Source organism: Blennius ocellaris, assembly GCF_963422515.1.
Source record: "Blennius ocellaris genome assembly, chromosome: 10".
In the NCBI taxonomy this organism is placed as follows: Eukaryota; Metazoa; Chordata; class Actinopteri; order Blenniiformes; family Blenniidae; genus Blennius; species Blennius ocellaris.
Window position 1 is genome coordinate 2,576,421 of NC_137659.1, and position 24,483 is coordinate 2,600,903.

At 39.4% G+C, this 24,483-nt stretch overlaps 1 protein-coding gene across 3 annotated transcripts in view; it reads right to left on the reverse strand.

Moving 5' to 3' along the window:
• Positions 1 to 13,865, reverse strand: part of LOC308135319 (oxysterol-binding protein-related protein 1-like) — a 34,110-nt gene extending 20,245 nt beyond the window's left edge. The window contains exons 1-15 of one of the 3 annotated variants that reach the window (XM_080503232.1): positions 13,786 to 13,865; positions 13,105 to 13,234; positions 12,944 to 13,029; positions 12,158 to 12,232; positions 10,440 to 10,551; positions 10,233 to 10,318; positions 9,240 to 9,384; positions 8,986 to 9,053; positions 6,164 to 6,208; positions 5,673 to 5,746; positions 5,399 to 5,462; positions 4,466 to 4,567; positions 4,259 to 4,375; positions 4,059 to 4,137; positions 2,743 to 2,849 (exon numbers count right to left, since the gene is read on the reverse strand). In XM_080503232.1, the coding sequence (XP_080359358.1) occupies positions 2,743 to 2,849; positions 4,059 to 4,137; positions 4,259 to 4,375; positions 4,466 to 4,567; positions 5,399 to 5,462; positions 5,673 to 5,746; positions 6,164 to 6,208; positions 8,986 to 9,053; positions 9,240 to 9,384; positions 10,233 to 10,318; positions 10,440 to 10,551; positions 12,158 to 12,232; positions 12,944 to 13,029; positions 13,105 to 13,213 (1,269 nt within the window). In that variant the 5' untranslated portion in view covers positions 13,214 to 13,234; positions 13,786 to 13,865. The other 2 variants (XM_080503233.1, XM_080503234.1) reach the window with 2 other exon arrangements.
• Between the last annotated feature and the right edge of the window lie 10,618 nt (positions 13,866 to 24,483).

Genomic DNA, 24,483 nt, shown 5'->3' on the forward strand with positions numbered 1-24,483 from the left:
TCCCTCAGTCAATGCACAGCCGTTCCCTGGAGCCTGTGTGTGTGTGTGTGTGTGTGTGTGTGTGTGTGTGTGTGTGTGTGTGTGTGTGTGTGTGTGTGTGTGTGTGTGTGTGTGTGGCTACGCTGATCTGCAAGCTGCATGCAGACCTAAGCATAAAAACGGATCTCGCCTGTGTCCTACCTAGAGAAGAGCCAGCGATTACTGCACTCTGCTCCTGCACTACGACCCCCCCCCCCACACACACACACACACACACACACACACACACACCCCACTATTGGGACACAGGTGTACACATGCACACCGTACATATAAAAAAAAAAAGATAAGACTTTATTAGTCCCCCGTCTTATATCGCCTCCATAGTTCCAGGTAAGAATATAACGATATATAAAGAACCGTGTTGACGTTCACACACTGTTTTACATTTTAATCTGCTATTAAAGTAGTTTGATAGTGTTATTTTCTTACTAATCCAAACGTCGCAGTGGACAAACGTATTACAAGTGCTTTTTCGCCAAAACTGCATCTCCCATTATGAATGTCGCTCAAACGATGAAATCATGTATGATCAATGTCTTTCAAAGGCGAAATAGAGCAGCTAATTCTCACAAAGTGAAGCAAGCAGTTACCGTATTTCCTGAACTACAAGCTGTGCGTTTTTTTGTTGTTGTTGCTTGGCTTGTACACGATATACAGTTTATCATTATTCACTGTAAAATGTCTAAGTCTGGGTCCTTCGAATCCGCACAGACAGGAAGTGACAAACTTTCTTCCCGAGAAGAGAGAAAAAGTTACACAGTGAGTTATAAACCTACAAACCTTGAGAATGGATTAACACAGGAGTTTATTATAAAAGACAGAAAAGATACCGGCCTTTACAAGAATATTCTTGGGCCCTGAAGCCGTCCACCTTGAAAAGGATCCTGCTTCAGCGCCACCCCGTCAGCTGACAGGCAGTCAGAAGGAGAGTCAGTGAGTGAGTGAATGCTGCGTTTTTCCTAGTGTCCCGACTGAGCCCCTCCTCCCATTTTGTTTCACTTTGGAGGCGGCTCTTTGTTTAAGGTGGGGGATGTTTGAGGTGGAGGCTTTTGTCTTACCAGTTCTTCACACAATCAAAAGGCTGTACCCAACCCCCGTGGCATGTCACCGGCCTTTCACAAACAAAGAACTGTAATCAACCTTTTGTTGCATGCCTTCCACCCCCGATACATTCCAGTGTCCTTTCTTAAGATATTCATGACAAGTCAGGCCTGGCTGGGCTTGATCAATTTCAACAGTTTTTGTAAGTCTGTACAGCAAATGTCACATTTCGGGGATCATGTAAACATCATAACTCTAACAAAAATGTCAACATTTATTTTGTCAAAATGTCAACTTTTGTCTTTTGTCTTCTTAAAATGAGACAGAAGTTGCAAGCAAGAGTCCCTGTTTTTTTTTAGTTGAGTATAATATGCACTTTTTTGTAGTAGTGGTGTGCTGATTATGTACAGTAAGTTGTATTGAAAAGGGCGACTCATATACAACAACAAAAAACAACAGTATATATATATATATATATATATATATATATATATATATATACCATGTGGGACCACTAGATGTCTCTGTATGACAGCAGAAAGCCACTACAACACTACAGAAACCTCCATTCTGGCTGTATTTGACTAAAAAAGGCAAATGTCTAAAAAGAAAAGCAGAATTTTAAGTAAAAACAAAAAACAACGTCGCTGTTTAAACGTGAAAATTTTAACAAACCAAAATGCAAAAACCACGACTTTTCATTTGAATCGTCGTGTAAACGAGGGCTAAGGTTTCTATTTGTTTCGGTTTTTAACCCTGATTTCTAAGCCCATTCTAACACCTTTTCCAAAACTAACGTAACGATATTTATTTTAAACTGCAATATAACTTTGTGAATCCAAAGTATTAACACCACTTAGTCAAGATTTGTTTGCTCAGGTAAAAAACAAAAAGACAAAAGCTATGTATTGAGAATCAACCATGTACTATGTTAAAAAAATGGCAATCTTTTCACATTTTTTTGGAACGCAGAAGCATTTTTTTTAATTAAAATATATCAGAAACTGCAATCCTGTTCATCAGCTGTCACTTCTCGTCTAATTTACCAGTTTGAAAGAAGAAATTTGTCTGAAAAGCTGCAGGTCAAATTCAACTTTCTCCATCATAGTTTTTTTTTTAAATGCACACAAACAAATGTGTTCAGAATTTTTTTTTTTTTGCAAATGTATCCAGGTTTGTTTTCTGGTAATAAATATTTATTCATGACTGAAAATCTTAAGAGCTTAAAAAAAAAAGCAGTTTATTTATTTATTTTTTAGGTTTAGGTTTCTTTCAAAGCAATTTTAGCTTGTGTTGCTTAAAAATATACCTGATATACCTTTTGTTTTTCCTAAAATCAGCCCCAAAACACTTTGATTTTCTAAAAGCGACTAATGAAGCATCTGCTTATATTTGTTTACAAGCATATTAATAAAAGAGTGCTAATAAGTGCTCTCTATGCACGAGCTGTTTAAAAGATGAGGCCTCCACTCCACTGCATTTAAATGAAGTTAACATTGGCTGAAATTTAATCACAATTGAAGAGCCTCCCCTCGGACCTTCCCTGTGCAGAGGTATAAATACGTTTATTTGTCTTGATGTGATAAAAGCCAGACGCCCGAGAGGCTTTTCCGTCCGGGGGGGGGGGGGGGGGGGGGGGGATGTGGAGGTTCGGCTCACCTCCTCTTGTTTTGTCAGCAGCTCCAGACACACCTGGAGAGCGGCGCAGGTTTCCCCGGAGAGCTCGCTGCTTTCTTGGGCTTTGAGGAGGAGAGGCGCCGCCACGGCTGTGAAAGGACGGAGAATTGGAAAAGGTGAATTATTATCAACAGGGTGCAGAAAAGTTGAAGAAATAAGAGGGCGGGGGGGAAAAAAAAGGTCTAAATGAAGCTGTGAGTGAATGTGAGAAGTGGTTGTGGCTGATTGTGTTTCCTCCAGGAGGTGGCAGGCTTCACTCTTCAAGATAAGAGAGAGGAGCAAATGGAGGTGAAGAAGAAAACAAATGTATATTTTTTTTCCCCTCTGTAAAAGTGCCTGATATTGCTGTTTTTGGAGCAAAAGAAAAGTGAATGAATTGAACTTAAAAAAAAGTTATCCACCTTAAATATATGGTTACGTCACCCGTAGGAGCAGAAGTATTCATCTATAATCCACGATTCTGTCGAATAACACGGTGAACCGTTTCTTTTGTCAAATGAGCAGATTTAATGGAGGTGAATGTGTTTGTTTAGGTTGGATTCATTAGCGACTCTCCGCTGGACTCAAAATCACATGCGTGTCTCTTTATGAGGCCGTCAGATCATCGCCGGGACAAAAACGACGTATTTTTTTATTATTATTAACTTTTTACGGTTCAGAAAAAAAAGTTGACAAGAGCAGGAAGAGGAAGCGGAACAGGGACAGGATGTGATTTGTTATTGACCAATATAATCAAAATATACGACACACATTTACCAGGTTATTAAAAAAAACACACACAAAAAAACATGTATATGTATAAAAAGTGACTAATAAAATAAATATGGTGTAGTAGTAGGGAGCAGGGTGTGGCAGCTCCAATCTTAATACTGTCAAATCTATTTCAGACCAAGAACAAACCGAGAATATATATTATTATTATTCCTTCAGATTGAAGAGTCTAAAGAGACGCACCTCGCCTGAAAGTTTCATCGATGTCTTGATTATTAAAGAAAATACAAGTGTTTTTATGTAAAAGGTTATGTTGGTCAAGCTTAGAAATTTCCATTAAACATCGGCCAAGTAATAATTTTGTTTAAAAGGTCGCCAAAGACCACAGCGCCACAAACATTTTTTTTCTTAAAATCCACTGCTGCTTTAGATCTTGTTCTTGTTTATGGAGTTTTGTTGACACTGTTTTGGATGAATCTCATGTAAATTTTCTGCCTTGTTGTCGCCTACAATCATTGTGAATTTCCCCACGGGGTTGAATAAAGTACTTATCATCATCATCATCAGCCTGCTGCAGTAAAACTCACCAGAATTCTCCTCGTTCTTCACCATGGAGAGAAATATCGACACTTCAGCTTCCAGTTTCTGCTGGCAGGCGCGGGCCGCCTGGAAGTGAGGACGACGCTCACAGCTCAAACAAAACAATCAACCTGACAAACACTGAGCTGGATAAATTCCATTTTTTTATTATTTTTTTTTTTTAAGTTTTGGGGCTTTGCTTCTTCACCTGAAACGCCTCCGTCAGGTCCATCGCTTCGCCGCCGCCGTCGTCGTCGCCGAGCTGCTCCCGGGTGCAGTGGCGGGTGCTGTAGGACGCGTGTTTCTCCACGGCGTCCATCCAGCCCTACGTTACCAAAAAAAAAAAAAAAAAATGTCAGCGGCGATCACACGGAGGCTCCGGCGTCGCAAAAATGACTTTTTCCCAGAGCGTCACCTTTCTGGTCGCCACCGAGTCGGTCTTCGACGGGACCTTGAAGCAGTGCACGGTGTCGTCGAAGCACCGGAGCATGAAGAAGCAGTGATCCCAGGGTTTGACCTGGAACGACAAAAAAAAAAAAACAAGAAGGCCGTTGCTCGGCTAATCCCCCGCCGGACGGCTTTATATTTTCTCACAAAGCCAGCTCTAAGGCAGCACACTTGGTACACTAGAGGGTGTTCCATGGGTCCTAGTAGATAATTATGTAGAATCTGAAAGGTCTTCTTCATAAGCTATGTCAAAATACGTCTCCAGAGCCCAAAAGGTGTTTTTTATGCACTTAGTGACCCTGTGACCTGATGTGCAAATTAGGTCATGGTCACCATGGTGCCCCTTCTCCCCAGGTGGAGTGTCCATGTGTGAAGTTTGGTGACTGTGGGCCCAGGAACTGCTGAGAAATGAGGAGAAATGTTTATATGAAAATACATGTATTGTGCAACCATGACGAGCAAACTTCAGACCCTACCAATCTTCAAGGTCAAGGTCAGGTCACTTGGTGTACTGGAGGTTATCCCTGGAGTGTGTATCATGTGTGTATAAAATTTCAGAGCCCTAGCTCAAAAACCTATGTGTTTTTAAGCACTTCGTGACCCTGTGACCTACTTAATATGCAAATTAGGTCAAGGTCACGATAGCGTCCCTTCCCCCTCTGAGATGTATCCACATGTGAAGTTTGGTCACTGTGGGCCCAGGGGTTGCTGAGATATAGGTAGAAACGTTCGAACGGACGTACGTACAGACGTACGTACGGAGACTGTTTCAAGATCCCCCTTCGGGGCCTATCGGCTACGGTGGGGGATAAAAAAACGCAAGGCGACTGTCGGCGTCAAGACAACGATCGCGTCACGAGCCGGGGGCCTAACGGAGAAGGACGAAGGGCTGCTTACTCACCATGCAGTACGACTGGGACAGGGACTTGCAGCCTTGTTTTCTGACTCCGGCCACGGCATCGGCTCTGGAGGAAAATGTATTTATTTAAATTAATTAATTAAAGCAAAACCGCACAAGTGAACGCCAAACAACACGGAAAGTGTTCCACTAAATCCTGCAAAGTCGTTGAGTCTTTGGAACAGAATTTAAAATATGCAGCAAATACACCCGGATTGATCCGACGTGGTTCTAGAACACACACAAAAAAGAAAAAGCAGAGGTGAAGTTTTCTCACCTTCTCGGGTACCAGGAGATCGTCCCGTTCTCCAGGACGACCCAGTGGCACCTCCAGCCGAGGAAGCGAGAACTCTGCCGGGGCAAACGACGACGTGGCCAAAGGAAACAGTCAAGCAGAGAAAAGAGAAATAAATCACAAAAAAAACAAAAAACAAAACACAAATTCCTTGTGGGTTTCCGTAGCTGCATCTCTGAGGACAATCGCAGCAATAAAGTTGCACTTTTGACAAGATGTCTGACTTCTGCAGTCATTTTTAAGTGCATTGAGGAAAAAAAAAAGTAGAATTTTTCTTTAAAAAAAATTTTTTTTTTAAGGCCAAATCACCCAGCCCCAACTCTCTTCTTCAACTTTCTCAACAAAACTCAGACAATCAAAAAACTTCTGTGCAAAATTAAGCGTTTATGAAAGATATCAAGGTTTGAACCCGAGCTGAAGATTGTCTATATTGAAGAAATAAAAAACAAACCAAACACTTAAACATCTGCTACCTTCCAGAGAGCACCATCAATCTTCTGCACCCCGCCGGCCGCGTCCTTTTAGTGGGAGAAAAACAACATTTCTCACACTTGTGCACAGACAGAAAACTGAATTCTGGTCAGAATACACCTGGATTGTTTCTTTCATTTGTTTGTTTTTTGGTTGTTGTTTTTTTTTTAAGAATAAAACCAAACCTGAAACGCTTCACAATTCATCAGTGAGCATGTAATTAACTCAGCACTGCTTTTTTTGCACTTTGGGAAATTTCCACCATGACTGTGCAGAGCCGAGCAGCGAAGCTGTGCCAGGGCTGATCAGGCATCCAGGAGGCAGCGACGACCGCCGACGTCTCAGAGTCGTTGTTTTTTTGTTGTTGTTTTTTTTTTCCTCCACAGCCGCCAGAACTGCTGCGAGCACGCAACAGAAAAACAGCCGAGCGGAGGAAAGTTATATTATCCCTTCATCGTCATAGAGACAAGTGTAAATATTTTTAAAAAAAGTATAAATATGCTTTAAGCTTAACATACCGACATGAATATTGATGTTTTGACAGACTGCGGTCGCTTCTGTTCACTTAGAAACCAGGAAAACAAAGAAGCCCCACCGCATGATGGTGCCTCCGCCATACAATTTCCTTTCCTATTTGGTGACATTAAGAAAAAACTGATTTACTGGGAATGAAATATTTAATCACACTGATGAAAGTGAAGGAGCTTTTTCTGATAAAATTCTAATTCTGACAGTAAATGTAATCCCAGTATACAGTGGTATATTTATTTTGACTTTTAGGAGGGTTATTGTAATTTTTTCTGATATTGTATTTTAAGTTTGGTTTTTTTTTATCTCTCCCACACCAACAGAAAGCTGGTTTGTTATGCGAAACATTTAAAACAACCATTTCAACAACTGTGAGAAATTGTGCTTTGGAGACATTTTCCCAATTGTATGTTCTTACAATTATTGTGAAAAATAATCATTTAAATACCTGTTATCTACAAGATTAGTGCAACCTCTCCTAGAAAATTTTACTTGAAGTGATTCCGTTGTTGATTTCATTATTCCGCAAATAATACAATTTAGATTTTTTATTTTTTTTTATTACAACAGTGTCAAACTTTGAATGTTAGGTTGCAGAATGAATAATATTTTATCTGCCAATTCAACACATTTAAAACATCAAGTGGACCATCACTTAAGCAATATTACATAAGATCGACAGAAATGCACACATTCACTCAAGTTTCTTCAATACTAGTAATTTTTCACGATAATCATCACTCCTCTTTAAATATTAATCTGACAGTGAAGATATTAATACATGCAATATTACCATATTGTGTGTTTTTTTTTTACTTATTTTCATTTAATTTTGACCCCATTATTCTAATCACTTTGCCTCTTTGTCACAAATAATTATCTACATTTATTTTCCATCTTTTTTTTTTTTTTTTACATAATTGCTTTTCATCTTAAAGTTGAAAGAAATAAAATATAATATTCAAACATCTCTCCAGCTGAAAAATTCTCTGATAAAACGTTGAATGACATCGAGGGTGACTATGTCTATTCTCTAAAATGGTATAGACTCATGAGGGGCTGGAAAAAAAAAAGAAAAAAGAAAGAAGTAGGCTATCATTGTGTGGGACACATGAGTGTCCAGTCGAGCAGATTTCAACGAGATTTTCTCATTAGATTTTTCTGAAGTCGATTGTGGTGCTTGAAGAAAGAACAGAGGGTCGCCAAAGGGAATAAATTAATCTGCCTTTGAGGATGAAGGCCAGATTTAGTCTTTTCTGCAGCTCATAACTGAGGACAAGGAGAGGAAGACGGACAAAGCAGAGGAAGGCTTTTTTCATTAAAATACTAGAATATGTCATCTAAAAAAAAAAAAATATTTTAAATGAGGAAAAACGATCAAAAACAGGATAGGGATTGATGTATATGGGATTAAAAAGAGAGAACTACATTAATATTATAATATTATAATGAAATATAACAGTTATGACATTCATACTTCAGTTAAAGTCTCTGTAACAACCAATAAGTGTCAACGATGTGAACATTTTGGCCATTTCGAATGTAAAAATGTCAAAATAAAATAAATGTAAAAAGATTTTTAATGACCAAAAACAAGAGTGCTCCATCGTTTGTATCCTCGATGAATGAATATGACGTCTATCTCATCCATCATAGTTCTTTTGCATAAGCGAACCTGCAAAACGGGCTTTTATTTACTTTTAGCGAAAATGAATGCATTTTTACATTATTGACAGACGTAAATACATTTGAAAGTTCCTTTTAATGCTACTTCATTGAATGTAGAACATTATTGGCAAAATGTTACTACGATAATAGATCAAATGTCCGATTACACTATTGGCAAGTTTTTACATTATAGGCTTTTTATTTTACATTGAAAAAGGCCCAAATTCTGAAATTATTGGCCGTTGCAGCCTTTTTAATTTGTGACCGTCTGTGGTTCCTAATAGCGTTAAACAAAATCTTTTAATCTGAAATCGTGACTCAAGTCAAATGGCAAAAAACACGTTCTAAAATGTCTTTTTAACGACATATTTGATTCAAATATAGAATCAGCTTTTACTTTTGTACTTAAGGTATCTCTTAGACCTGTAGTTTGTCGCTTTCCTGAAATAAATGCAGTTGAATTAGTGGCAATTCCTTTTTTTAAACACAAGTATTTCCTTAATTCTACTTATGTCAAGAGCTACGACGCCAAAACATCTTGTAACACTATTTGTGCATCTATTCAAATAGTAATACGTCATCCGCGTAAATGACTTTAAAAGTGACCTATATAAACCACGGATCTCACCGTCTCTTGATATGCTGCCAAGAAGTGCTTCAGTTCATCAGTACGGACCAGATCGAACGCCGTCTGTCCTGCAACACCATCAGACACACACTTAGATGTCAATACATATATATTCAGTTTTCAGTGAATCGCCTGTGCGTCCGTCTGTTTTAGTTCATCAGACAATTAAAAACCTCACTACCTGAGAACAAAGCCATGTATGTGCTGCGCCAGCGCGACGCCGTGTTGCGTTTTGCGCACCGACGACAACCCACCGTTGCTGTTCTTCAGGTCGGTTTGGGCGCCACACCTCAGCAGCTTCACCACGCACTGCTTCTGCCCCCTGTAGGCCGCGCAGTGGAGGGGCGTGTTGCCCACCGAGTCCCTGCAGTGGATGTCCGGAGCCTCTTCCCCGCCGAGCTGGGGAGCGGACGGCAGAAGAGAAAACACACGGGTCATCCACATCCCGGTTCATTCCATCTATCCCCAGTGTGACTGCGTTTTGTGACTTAAGAGTAGTGGCCGTCTGATTGGACCAGTCAGACAATGCAAATGTCTAAAAATGGAGGTTTAATTGTGCTGCTTGTGCGTCTCAAGACACAGAAAGACTTGTCAACCACCGTTGCGAGATGCTCTCTGGGTTGCAATTCCCTCCACCGAGGTCCTGCACCAGGGGTGTCGCACTCATTTCAGTTGAGGGGCCACATCCAACCTCATCTGACCTCTGGAGGGCCGGACAAGTCAAACGTAACATATTAAACTGCAGATACGGACAAATGCTAATTTTGATTCTTTCGTAACTGGAAGAATTTGCCAGTCTATTCTGAAATATACATATTAAAGGAAATCAGATATTACATTTGCAAAAAAAACAAAAAAACCCAGCAAAAAACCCCTCAGTCACTTGTATCTGGATATCGTATTCAGGATTAAAACAATTTGTCATCATCTGGAAATTGAGTTTACGTGTCTAAAGTATCATTTCACATAAGTTAGACTCATTGTTTTATTGTGAAAGGCGTTGCGTTATGTGACCTCCACAGATGCATTAATGTCGGGAGTCAAATTCTGACCAAGGGCGGTTTTGAATGTCATTTTAGCCAATCGAGTGTTTTTTTTAGATCAGCCTCTGTCAGTTTTCATTTTTAATACTTCACACTTCAAAAATCCCATGGCGGGCCGGATTAGATCGTCTGGCGGGCCGGTCCCGGCCCCCCCCGGGCCGCGTGTTTGACACCCCTGTCCTGCACAAAAGGTCAGACGCAAACCAGTTTGGACAGAGACGCGAGATCGCCCCCTCTGGCCGCTTCCAGAAGCTTCTCCTCGCGCCGCCTCGTCTCCCGCCGCTCTGCAGCTGCACAAATCCCAGAGGACCAAAGAGTCGGCCGAGTCATGAGGAGCCGACAGCCGTCTGAAGCAATGCTGCTCCGGTGTGTGTTTGTTTTGTTGTTGTTGTTGTTGTTGTTTTGTTTTACCCTCCAGCATGGTAATGATTTCATCATCTTCTGTGACGTCTTTGGGGATTTGCGCCGTTCCATTGATTATGCTGGCGCAGGCGTCGTATCGCAGCAGCAGCAGAACGATCTCCTGACGGGTCCGAAGAGACAAAAAAAACCCAGTCTGACCATCACTTGGCAACACTCAGGGCTTCGGTGTAATACAGAGAAATTACAAATGACTGAAGAGTTGTTGCAGCTGGAACGACGCCGGAAGCTCTTTTGCCGTTAGGCCGTCATGCTCGGTAATCTAGAATTTTCCTTTTTTTTTTTAAAGATGGTAGGACATGTAGGTGTGCAAGTTGAGACATCGAGATTTTTTGTTTTCTTTTTAAGTCTTACTTCATGAAATGAGCACAAAACCCATCTAAAAATAAAAGAAAACACATGACATTGCACTCAGACGATTTCAACGTGAGGTTTCAGGAGAAGTCCTGTTGAAATTTGTTGAAACGAGTGACGTGTCGCCATTTGACCGGTGTGACTAAATGAATGAATAAATCTCTTAACTGAATCTGCAGTGTCATACATATATATATATAAATAGTGAGAATAAAAGGGGACCGAGTACAGAGCCCTGAGGCACACCCTTTGTGACAGGGAGAGGCTGAGACGTCTTCCATCAGTTAAGTGGTTGGACAAGCTTTTGAAGGCGTGACTAAATGAATAAAAGACCCTGAAACCACTTCATCTATGAAATACTCTGTTTCTATTTTGACTTTAAATTCCGCCACACAGATTTTGCTTTTTGGAAACACGGTTTCTTGCTCCGTCAGTCAAATACGGTAGCAATTTCCTGCGCTGCTCTAGCGGCTTTCTGCTGTCCTCCAGTGACATCTAGTGGTCACAGACGGTACGTACCGGCATATTCTCACATAACAAGTTGCTTGTCGTAATTCACATGAGCAGACAGACTGAATTACGCATTTATGCATCGATGTGAATAGAGAGTTTAATTTCCAGATCCCTCGCCATTTTCCAGCAGTCTCTGTGAGTCAGAGCTACACAATTAAAAAAAAAAAAAAAGTTTTTTTATATTTTATTTTAATGAGCAGTATTTGTACTGCAAACTGCCCAGGTGGCCTTATTTCTAATTAGTTTGAAAATCAAGTAGTCTGCAGGGGATCTTGGTAACTGAGGCTGACAACAACAGGTTTCTTTTTGTTTTTAGGAAAACTCAAAATTTATGCTCAGACTAAAAACTGTGTCGACATTTTTGTTCTTGGCAGAAAGCATGCTTTATTATGATGGAAGTAAACATGTTACCATCGGCAGATTGACGAAACCATTCCGGACGGGTCAGATCGCGTAGACTTGAGTTTTAAATATCAAAGCAGAAGTCAACACTCAGTATTTCACTCCGACACGGATTATTTCAAAGTGAAGGGTGACAGATTGATGATTTTTTTTTTTTGGCTAAAGATTATAGAAATCCATGCCGAAGCAGCATCTTTCGACTCGTATCTTTGTATGAAAGGATTCATACAAAAGGTATGGATTCATTGCTCAACGAGTGATAAACATGAAGAGAACCGTGCGAGACGTGGATTCTCGATGCCGACAGCTCACGGTTAACCTCCACCAAGTTTCATCATCTTCTCAATGTCTTGATGATCGCCAATAAGTCACCATTGTTAGTGTGGAAGAAACGCGAGAAAAACGGCAAGAAAACATCATTTTCGCTTCTCCGCCCTCACCTTCCTTCCAGTGCGAGCAGCCGTGTGCAGAGACGTGTCGCCCACGTTGTTCTGCAGATTCACATCAGCACCCGCCTGGTTCACCAAAAAAAAAAACCTCAGATTTAACTTCACACCGAAGAATAACAGTAAGAAATCTGGCTTTCATTTCCAAGTTTAAATTTCAGGAAATTACCCCCCCCCCCAAAAAAAATGTATGCAAACTGACCAATAATACACATTGTGCCTCTAAATGTTTCCTCCGTCAATCTGAGATTATCAAACATTTCCTCCATATGCTTGTAATTGATAGGAATCACTTCTACACTGGAGATTTGATCTCATTTAAAAGTTAAGCTTGGCTTCCAAAAGCTTTGGTTTAAAGCTGCAAAGCTTTTGTATCTGGACCCCCCTGCATGGGGGGGGGGGGGGGGGGGGTTCCCTCCTCTACAGATCTAAAAGTACACAAAATTAAATGAATTAAATGAAATGTCACGGAAATCATACAAATACACTATAAAAAAAATACATTTCAAGCTGTGTAAAGTTAAAAATGTTAGGATTTATTACTCTTGAACTTCAAAAACACTACAATAAAGTCAAAAGCAATAAAATTGACAATTCCTACAGTCAAAAAATCTATAAAATTGACTGTTCCCAAAGATAAAAACCTGAAAATTTAGCATTTTTAAAAATCAAAATGTTAATTGAGTCACAAATGGATACAATGTACTGTTACGAAAGTGAAAAACATAGAAATTCACTGTGGTTAAAGTGAAAAAGTGGCAGATCGTGGATTCCTATCACCTTGAGCAGCTCCTCCACCACCTCCTTGTGTCCAGAGCCGGAGGCCAGATGAAGAGCCGTCCATCCCAACCGGCTTTGGCTCCCGGCTGTCGGACAAAAAGAAGATGGTTCTATTCAAGACATTTCCACCCACCTCATCACGCCATTCTTCTTCTTCTTACATCTGCAGTTGATGTTGAAGGATCCTGTGTGGTGGATCCTGGTCTGGAGGATCTTCTGCACATCAGCACAGCTTCCTTCTGCAGAGGAGAGGAGAAGCTGCTCCTCCATCGCTCAAACAAATCACCTGCACTGATCACAAAGTCCCTTCAGAAACAACGAAATCTGGTTTTAACTCCTCTTTTTTTTTTTTTTTTATAAAGTACAACAACACAAACAGTGACAATGCATGGAATTCGCAATTCAATTATAAACATCTTACATACAGCAAAAAATAAATAAATAAATAACACCTCCATTGTGGAAAATCTGCATTGTGATATGATGGCTTTCAACGAAAACATTCACTTTCTGAATGTCGGCGTTCATAAATCAATAAGATGTAAATATATTCAATGGTTGAGAGAAAAAAAAACAAAACAAAAAATAATAAAAAAAAAAAAACCTGTCCAACAATGAAAAGAAAATTACAAGAGGAGCACCAAAACACACTTTAAAGATAAACTAAAACATATAAATAAGTAAAACACGAATATCATAATAAATTAGATTCAGATATGAGGAAACAACGTTTGTTTTTTTGTTGTTTTTTTTCGTGTTTAGAAAGGAGGAACTGAAGTAAAACACAGGATATCAAATACCTTGAATTATCAATTGAGCGCAAATGTGAAATCCGGACTTACAGCGTGTTTTCTAAGTCTAAATCGAGCAGCTTTTCACGGTTTCTGCTCCGGTCTGGAGGCACAACAAAACTTCACTGCAGACATTCGACCAGGCCATCAGCTGGTAATCACAGACCACGTGATCGAACAGCTGCTGGCGCGAGCTGCCAGCAGGTGCGGGGCGGGAAAGAAGAAGCCCGGGGGGCCCGAGCCCTTTTAGTTTGAGAAAATAAATCCTGTACAATGTACTATTACATATTGTTATTTCTAATTGACATTTGATATATTATATATATATATATATATATATATATATATATATATACAGTGTATGTCCATCTATTGCTAAACTTTAGTTAATCACATCTCACCCATGTGGCATCCGACACAACCTTAGTGGTTTTCCAGCCCCACATCGAGGCATACTGTGTATTACTGACACATTTACTGTGATGATTGTAGAGCTGTACAATTGCGTCTTTTAAATGTTGTGGAATTGATGTTTGTCCTGGAGATAAATCACTGTGCGGTGTGACATAAATGCAGACGGAAACAAGCTTTATTTTTAATCACAAACACCGACTCAAACACCTTGAAGCACGAACATGTATTTCATTTTCATTCTTCATTAAACAGCCTTTTCCTCTGCGGATGTCCCCCCCCCCCCCCCTCTCTCTCTCTCTTCCAAATCAATCGCTTGTTAAAAAAAACACCAAAGGAAAACACCAACTTGGCCATCTAATGACAGGATATTGTCATTTTACTGGCCACAAAAGCCAGCATGTGTTTCTGCAGATGCATTTTATCGTCACTTCCCAGAAAGCAGCAGTGCAGTTTGTAATTTTTTTATTTTTTTTAATTTAATCACATAGAAGAGTGTGGTGGAAAAATGTTATGAAAAGAAAAATCTATTTCCATAATCTTTTCACAGGTAACTCAGTTCTAATCACGGTAAGGCCATTGCACATTCACTTTGTCCTTGAAAACTGACCTCCACGTGTAAATTATGAGTATATCAGTCATTATCATCAGTGACAGTTAAGTATAATGGTTCTTGGAAGTATTTTAAATAGACATTAATCAAAGCACATTCATCAAATCAGTCCCGGCGAGGGAAAAGAAGCGCACTGGGCTAGTTCCCTGCTAATTAGCATGGCAATTATTGTAAGCCGTCACAGTTCTTAAGCAACGGGGTGGACCGCGTGTGCTCCGGCGCGTAATCCCCCGCAAATTACAAGATAATGGAGGCAAGGCGAGGCCGTGGCTTCAAAAGGAACCAGATAGAGAAACCCCAGCAGGGACATTTTAGGGACAGACAGAAGGAGAGGCGCCGAGCGAGGAAAAGCTCGGGGAGGAGAGAGAGAGAGAGAGAGAGAGAGAGAGAGAGAGAGAGAGAGAGAGAGAGAGAGAGAGAGAGAGAGAGAGAGAGAGAGAGACGTTTCCCCGGCACAGGGAGCGAAGAGCAGAATGTCAGGGTGGACGGACAACAGAACTGCAACCACGGACAACTCGTCCACAACTCATTTTCTTTTCAGCGTTATTGATTTGAAGGATGGATGAATTCTGATCTAATGCTGATCCGAATTTACACATTACGCCAAGATTTTTTGGTCATTTTGACTTCAAGATATTTATATGTGCCTTCCAACTGAGCTTTTCATCGAAAGTAATTCCCACTTTTTCTATTTGTTTACCCTTAAGAGCATGGTAAACAAAGACAAACAAAGCCATATGATGCTTTATTAAATATATATGGACATATCCAAGATATATGAAAAATATGTAAATCAATACGAAATAATATGTAAAAGTACATTGTACAGGATTTATTTTCTCCCCCCCCCCCCCCCTCAAAAAAAAGGAAATCTTATCTGGAACTGGAACTGGAAGGTGTTTCCTCCCTGTTTTAACTGTAAAAATGTATTTTGCAAATAGCAGCCATCAACGAGTCACAGAGACAGTGATGTAGTTAGTCTGCCGGGCCACGGGGGCGCTGTTGCTTGATTTTGTAATGTGTGCAGAGAGCGATACGCTATAAACGTGAAGAAACCGGAGAGAACCCGGCATCCGTGTGGCCTGACGACGCATCGGATGCTCTCAGGGGTGAGTCTCAACTCTAAAACTACTGACACGGACGATAAAACTCCAATACAGACCGCGAGTCAAGCCACTACGAGTCGGCCATGTTTGTTTACAAGTGGATGAGCGGAAGGGAGGGGAGGGAGGGGGGGTGAGATGAGGCAAGAGGGAATAGCAACCACGAAAGAATCTTTCCACCTTGGGAGCTTTTAAAAACTTCTCGGACACAGTGGATCCGCGCACCGGTGTCGTGGAAACGGACCATCCTCGTTTCAAAAAGCGAAGACAGTTCTGTGGATACACTCGTATTCTGTTGTCGTGCAAACGGGGCCTAATCCTCAACCGGCGGCCTGGTTCCCTGCGGTGCAAAGCAAGCGTCCCCCCAGGTGTAATTCTCCAGCTACATCGGGCTTTTCTCGGCGATTCAGCCGTCACTGCAGGCTGATGGAAAGATTATTTCCTGGGAGGCTTGAAGCAGGAGAACAGTCGTCTACAAGAACACACTGAGTTTTCTGTGCGACAATCACCGTGCTAATAAACATGTAACGTGAAATAAAGCAGGTGCCCACTCGAAGGAGGGACTATACGATTCCAGAGATGCACTCAGCGTGAGAGTGATGAATCGGAATGATTGCTTTGGTAGCAACTCGGCGTCAGAGCTCGCCCTGATGTTTACTGAGTATCTAATGGCTATCTGATTATATGGACCAGGGATGCACATATGGACACATCTATCTATGGACTACCCTTCCAGCATTATTTTTTTTTGGTTTTATTTTATTTTATTTTGTTTTGTTTTGTTTTGTTTAATTTTGTTTAATTTAATTTTATTATTTAATTTAATTACATTTTGTTTTGTTTAATTTTGTTTAATTAAATGTATTTATTTATTTATTTATTTATTTATTTATTTATTTATTTATTTATTTATTTATTTATTTATTTATTTATTTATTTATTTATTTAAACTTTCTCCACTTGGAGTGTGAATGGGTAAACGTGATGGCACACAACATCTAGTCATACTGTGTATTACTGATACATTTACTGCGATGATTGTAGACCTGTACATTTGTATTTTTATCGACTGTGACATGCAATAAAGCCGCAGCTTCGTAATGAAATATATATCTTGTGTTTTTTTGTTTTTTTTAATGTCAAATATACTTTATACCTAACTCCTGGCTCTAAGCACTCCATTTAATTTTATACTTTTCTTCTCAGTCGATCAGTCGATCAATCCACAGAGATCTCAGTCGCTAATCTGCTGTGGAGAGCCTGGGAGAGTGCAGCCAAGAAGTCTAAGAAGACCTTTATTGGTACAAACACTTCCGTTTGAAAGGTCTCTCATTGTGAGTGCCATCGTAAAGGTTGGAGGCTTTTATCCTCAAGGTACTTCCTTTTTTTTTTTTTTTTTTTCCCTGCATGCACAGTCCAAAGACATGCGTCTCTAAATTGCCTGTAGGTGTGAATGCGTCAGCAGGGATCCTCTTTAGCAGCCGAGCCACCCTGAGATGGATGAAGCTGCATAAAAGATGAGTGGAGAGAAGAGCCAATCGGGGGGAGAAAAAAACTCCTCACACTATAGTTTGATTGATTGATTTATATATATATATATATATATATACACACACACATAAATAGGTTCAATAATAAACAAGATAAACCGTAACTCTTATTAGCACCTGACATGAGTCCAACCCCCTCTTCATCCTTATATTGTGTAAATATTGTGTTTTTTTTACTGTATTTTGAACTGGTGTATAAACATAAACATTGCTTCAGCTCCTCGTTCAGTCTGACTCCACAAACTGGAACACAGACACGTTTCCTGGTGGTACGACAGGCACTGCAATTTTCAAAGTTGTGTGTTTTCTTCTTAAATCATGGCTCCCTTCTCCACCACTGAACGATTACAGAATATTTCCTGGTAGTAATTTGTCCCAGTACATTTTTTGTACTGTTTGCCTGTGTGTTCTAGATACCCTAACCCTTGTGAATTATTCTTATTGCCCTTTTTTGGGGGGGAAATGAATAGTGAAAGTAATGAATCCTTGTAATTATGGCCCAAAACCTCCACACAGTAATTTTATGTCTGGTAAGACTAATTGCTAGTTGGTGCCAATGCCTTGAGGTCAAACTGTGCATGTGGAAGCAGATAAACACTAAACGAGGGAAAATAAATATCTGCTAATAAAAAGCTTTAAAGAGTCGATATGTAGGATTTAAGCAATGCCACTAGTGGCTTTAGGTGGCAGTGTTGAGTCTTGGCCGTTGGTATATCTGGTCGAGAGCAGGGGTCTGCAGCCTTTATGACCAATAGAGCCATTATAATAATAATAATAAATAAATAAATAAATAAATAAACAAATAAATAAATAGACAAATAAATAATAATAATAATAATAATAATAATAATAATAATAATAATAATAATAATATAATGACGACGACGATAATATTAATAATAATAATAAAAATTTCAATAAACTCTAAATTGTCATTATTACATTTTAGGGTGGTAAAAAGCTGTTTTTATACCTGATTTTAGAGATTTCAACATTGGTTTTCCAGCAGCGTTCAGACAGTATTTACATATTTTTGGCTCTTTCTGGAGCCGTTTTGTGCCCCCGCCCCAAGGTTTTTTGGTTTTTTTTTTCTTTTAGAAATCTTACTCATTTTCTTTTTAAAAAAAAAGCTGTTTTAGCAGATTTCCCCCCAAAATTTCTTGTGGTTTTAGCTTTTTTTCCCCTCAAATTTTAACCATTTACATTGTGCCTTTTGTAAAAGCAGATTTTTTGTTGTTGTTGTGGTTTTCCCTCATTCTGCTTGTTATCTTCTTGATTTACAATGAACAAAAATAAAACTGATACTTTCAGTTCCACCCGCCGAAGTTATTTTATCATGTTATGGACGACAAACGACGGCGGTAATTAGATATTTTCCGAGTGAAGCTTCCATTATGTTCTCGCTGTTGACATGGAAATGATGCCCCGGCGTCACGTTCATCAGAAACTTTACAAGGTTCTGTGAAGTAATTTTCACTTCGGGTATAATGCCTCGCCAGACTCGTGCGTTGTTGCTTTAAAAATGCTCTCAAGCCAATTGTCTCTCGTTTTGAATGGATCCCGGCGTATCGTCGGGATTAGCGGTTATGTTATTGTCCAAACCACTGACAGCCGTCAAGCCTGCGGTGGGTTTCTATTCACGAGAGGGACATTATCCTTCAAAATAATTGCTTTCATACAGCCCGGGATAGATTGGTGCTCTATTTCAGAAAGGATTTCCGTGGATTATTTGTTTGTTAACCTTTAGTGTTGAAAAAATGGAGTAACCGCCTCATTTTAGAGTTTTGTTGATGCACATTTACATCATAAAAACAATACTGATTTGAATGCTAGTGGGAGAGGCGAAGTCTTTTTACAGCTTCTCAGTGGGATGGAAAATTAATCACAAGGGCTATACACACTGCAGTTGAATAGGATATATATTTTAAATTGCTGTTTTTTTATGAAAACGTGTCGACTACCCTTAATTCAAGTCGGCCCTCCGGTGCAAATTAATGAGCTATTTTCAGATTTCTCTCGCTGATTGCGTGATTGTGACATTATTAAGCGCCTTTGATGATGAGTCACTCCACAAACGTTGGCGTGACGAGGGAAGGGTGCGTCAGGCGGCTTTGGATCTTTTCAAAGCCGGGATGAAAAATTGAACGAGTCCAAAACGCCGCGGCGACGCCCTCCGCATTTCAATGAGCTCCGGTGGATGTTTGTGCGTCGAGGTAAATGCCAGCAGCCGTCGCCTCCCCGAGCAGCCCTGCCGGGCCGACTGCGAGCCGGCGCAACGCCGTCCGACTCCCGGTGATCCACGTCGATCACGCAAACGTTCGCGCTATACCCCGGGGGCAGTTTTGGGGCCAATTTGTGAATAACAGTCATCCCTAAAACTGTAGTAATACCACACAATTACATTTATCGTGGATTTTTTTTAATCCTCCAATGAGACGAGTTGCAAGATCTTTTCAAAGGTACTGTTGTTATTTTTATTGTTAAATTCAAGTAAATTCCGAAAAAAAAATTTTTTTTTAGCAGATTTGGATTAGAAAAGAAGGTGAATGTTGCTGCCGAACAAGAATGAGATTCAATATCGCATTGAAATTATTGGATGCATTTGTCAGTGAGACTTGATAGCATGTAGCCGATCTTTAACAGAAACGCGGAAATGTCTCAGATTTTGAGGATTTAATCAAGTCACGGCAAAAATTTTATTCCATTAGAGGCAATTTAAAATCAGCGCACTGAGTAGTTCAAATAAAAGCCTTAAAAATACCATAAAAGCCTAAAAAAAAAACATAAACCACATCATAAATATACATACAATAAGTACCTATCAAGAATTCTCATATAAAGCAAACATATCATCATACGTTGATTTAAAATGTAAAAAAACAACAAAAAAAACTGTGGGATTTACTTTTTGTCTCATTAAAATAAAGTAAAACTTCACAAGGAGCAAAGCCAAGTCAAATCTGCACGAGATGAGGACTAATTATTAAAACGATCCTCAACAATTCATCTGTTTACTCTTTCTTTGTTGGCCGAACGTGCGAGAATCTCCTGTTCTTTCCGGGGATTTACGTTTTGGCCAAATGTAAGAGTTGGACATTTTTCGGGCCAACTTTTAAGCTTCCATTCGTCAATGTTTACTGTTGAAAGCAGAAGAATTGTGTGTGGGGGGGGGGGTCTGATTCAAAATCTTCAAAGAAGAGGGACGGACTATGAAACAACGTTTGAATAATCCTTTAAATGCACAAAGCCAAAGGCAGAAATATGAAGCAGCTTTAAAGCTTTGGAGAGAAAGAAAACATTTGTTTTGGTTTAGTTCTGTATGAGACTCAGTGCGTCAGCTTTGATTGGACAATATTTGTAAAACTAAAATCTCGTACTTTTAATTGTTTTCATGATTTTTTTTTAAATTTTCATTTAAACACTTTTAGCATTTTTAGCTTCTTTAGCTTGTCTGGACTCTTTAGAGGTTGTTTGAGTGTGAGCTCTTTGGGCTGTTTTAAATCTTGACCTTTCCAAGTGGTTTTTATCTATTTAAGCTCTTTTTAAGCCATTTTGACTATTTTATCCATTCCAGACTTGATTTTACTTCAGCAAGCTATTTTAGCTCTTTCAACCCTTTCTTAAGTGTTTAGCTCTTTAGTCATGGTTTATATATTTTTAACCTTATTTATGTAATTTTAGCTGTTTTTAGCATTGTTAGCTATTTTCCATTTAGGGCCATGAGACGAAAGTTCTCAAAGCATTACAGCTTGACAATGAATTAAAATGACACTTTCTTAATTTACTTTTGATACAATGCTTTCTTTCTTTCTTTCTTTCTTTCTTTCTTTCTTTCAATCAAGCGGCGGAAGTGGTATTGACGAGCTGGAACCAGCAGATGGCGGTAGTGCAACTTGTTGGATGCCAAGTGAAGAAGAAGAAGAAGAAGAAGAAGAAGAAGAAGAAGAAGAAGAAGAAGAAGAAGAAGAAGAAGAAGAAGAAGAAGAAGAAGAAGAAGAAGAAGAAGAAGAAGAAGAAGAAGAAGAAGAAGAAAGAGCTGGGCCAAAACTGATATAAACTCAACGTAGATTTTGTAACATCACAGATCTTCAAGCTTGTAAACATTTGTTGGCTCGTGAATATAAAGAATAAAATGCTTAAAAAAAAAAGAAATACAATAAATGGTCCGTTAAACTAATATTTATACTAATAAAACACACATTTTTAGAAATGTGGTGTAAAAGCAATGGCGTATTTGAAAATTAAAAAATGTACAAGCTGCAACAGTTTGATTTGAAGAAACTTAACTTTGTGTGACTTTTTTTGCTTCAATATTTTTTTTGTATAACTGATTTTTATTTTTTTTATTTTTTTAACGTTTAAATGGATGAACCTAGGGATTTTTGCACGCGATTGCCGAGGTGAACTTCATTCATCAGCGTTAGACGCTGCAGCTCAGGATGAACGCCGGGAGGTCGTCGCTCCGCAGAGACCCGTGAGCGGCGTCTAAAAATAGTCTCTCCGGCGCAAACAACAGGATCTGAAGTTCAGGAAGTTTACGAGGAGGAGCTCTTGAGCTCCGCAGGAGAAGATCTCCGAGGCGCGACGGTAAAACCGTAACGTTACACGCGGTCCGGTGGGAGCGGCGTCCGTCGGCTCAGCGGCCACACAAACACTCGAGGCAGTGGAGAAATGGAGTCGCCGTAGTAACGGGCCTTTTGTCTCCGAGTGGCCCGAGCATTCAGATTCAGCCGGGACGCAGCTGCGGAGCTCACTACCTCCCCAGCCGACACGTTCGCATGTTCCTCGGGAAAACTCGAAATCTGCGCTCGTAACTCGCGAATCGTGATTCAGGTCATAACCGATTGCGACATAAATCTGTCCGTCTGTAATGCAACAAAGCACATCTTTTGTCCCATTTTTAGCGGAACATAGTAGATAATATGACTATTTGGACCATTTTAAATGAGGTAATTGAAAAATTCGGTCGTCTCCCAATCGGGGGGGTTGCAGGTTCGATTCCCATCTCTGCCTGCCTTTCATGCCGAAGTGTCCTTGCTCCTGTTGGACTGGCAGCGCCTCCAGCGGCGTGTGAATGTGTGTGTGAATGGATGAATGTGATGAATCATGTAAAGTGCTTTGGGGCGACTCTCAGCAAAAAGGCGCTGTATAAGTGAAGTCGAATTCCATTTTAATAATTGTCAATAAAGTATCAATTTTACAATGCAAGAAATCCAATAATTTTTCCTCCCTGCCATATTGAATGTATTAAAGCTAATAAAGAAATTAAAATAACAATTTGAATGTGGTGAAGCCAAGGAAGTAATAACTTTGTCCATTTGAAATATAATGAAAGACGGTGATGTATTAACATTTTGGTTCAGTTTTCACTGCATTCATGGGCAAAAAAAGATTTTGACACGCCAGGGTCAGCTTTACATATTTAGTGGCACTTATTTCTCGCTGTCCAGTTCGGGGTCATGCGGCGCTGGTGCAGATCCCAGCCAATAATCAATGAAGCTGAAATGCACATTTTTTAATGATTATAAATTTAATTTCATTATATTTAAAGATATTAATTGAATAAAATTTTATTTAAAAATATTTATTAAATTAAATTAAATTAAATTAAATTAAATTAAATTAAATTAAATTAAATTAAATTAAATTAAATTAAATTAAATTAAATTAAATTATTTTTATTAGATTTTTCTGAATGTGAGAACTGTATGCGATAATAATAATAAAAAAAACGCAAGCGCTTAACCGTATTTATCGTTTTTGAGTTTTCAAATTAGTTTCTAAATACAACAAAGCTTTTTCCTCTGTCAAGTCAAGCTTACATGTTTAAATAGGGAATCACAAAACACAGGTTTAGTAAAATTTTCTGTCATTTGCAATTTGCATGAGTGCACAATGCACAGACATTACTTCAGTGCACCACCTTGAGGCCTAAACATGTATTACAACACTAAACAGGCAGCAGTGAGACGAGCTGGAGTGGAACAAAATACCATAATTGTATTGTTGTCAGCATATCACAGAGGTCCAGCTGAACTGTAATAAAATATATCGTCTTGCACTGTCAATTGAAATTCAAATGGACCACAGATTAATTCCAGTTCTGTGATGAAATGATTACAATGAAGAAAAAGCATTGACAAAAGACATTATTGCATATTGAATATTACACTATTAAAAACAGTTTCAGCTTTGAATTCACTTTATTTATCTTCACATTTATTTGAAGAAAAACAGAAAACAATTCAGTCACGAAATCAGAAAGTAAGTCTTATTGGAGATTCCTTCAATCCTTTCTTGTCTTTTTTTTGCCTCGTCAATAGAAGACACAGCAGATTCGTCTTTGCTGAGCAGAAACACACACATTTCCTGTGAAATCTGTCTCTGGGGTTTATGTAAATCTGTTCCCATCAGTTCCCCGTGAGGCTGGCGGCGTTCTCTGTCGAACATTTGCACGGACGCGCACTGCTCTCGCGCAAAAACGGGGACGTGAAAGCTGCAGCTTGGCGTGACGGTTCCCTGCTTTCTGAGCTGGAAGCTGCATGTTCGAGGGCGCGACCAGTCAAACCTGCCGGGATGTGGATCGAATGCATCAGCAGCCCGTTGCCACGGGCGACGGAGGGAAAACCGACTCATTACAAAGCAAATTTCCTGTGGCTCTATGAAGGCTGACAGAGATTCAGTCAATCCGCTGCAGTTTTATAGATTTTTTCCTATAATTTTGACCTTTTTGTTGTGTTAATATCAGTTAACTGTGTGGTGAGTGACTCCTGCAGTACCACACTCGCTCTTTGGTGGCAGTAGTGAGCAGCTGTGGCATTCAGCCTGACTGTTCTTACTTGAATTTTGAATGAAGTCTATATTTTAAACCATAAGTTGTGAACTCAAATCTCAAAAGATTTTTTTAGTGTAAAAATGACATTTATTTTAAAAATTTTGGGGGGGAGGAACCAATTTAAAAGTATTCCAATGAGTTTCCTCAAAAACTGTTTATAAAATTCAATATTCCAATTCAATTTGTTTATTTTTCTCTTTTTAAAATCATTCAACTAATTAAAAAAAAAAAGAAACA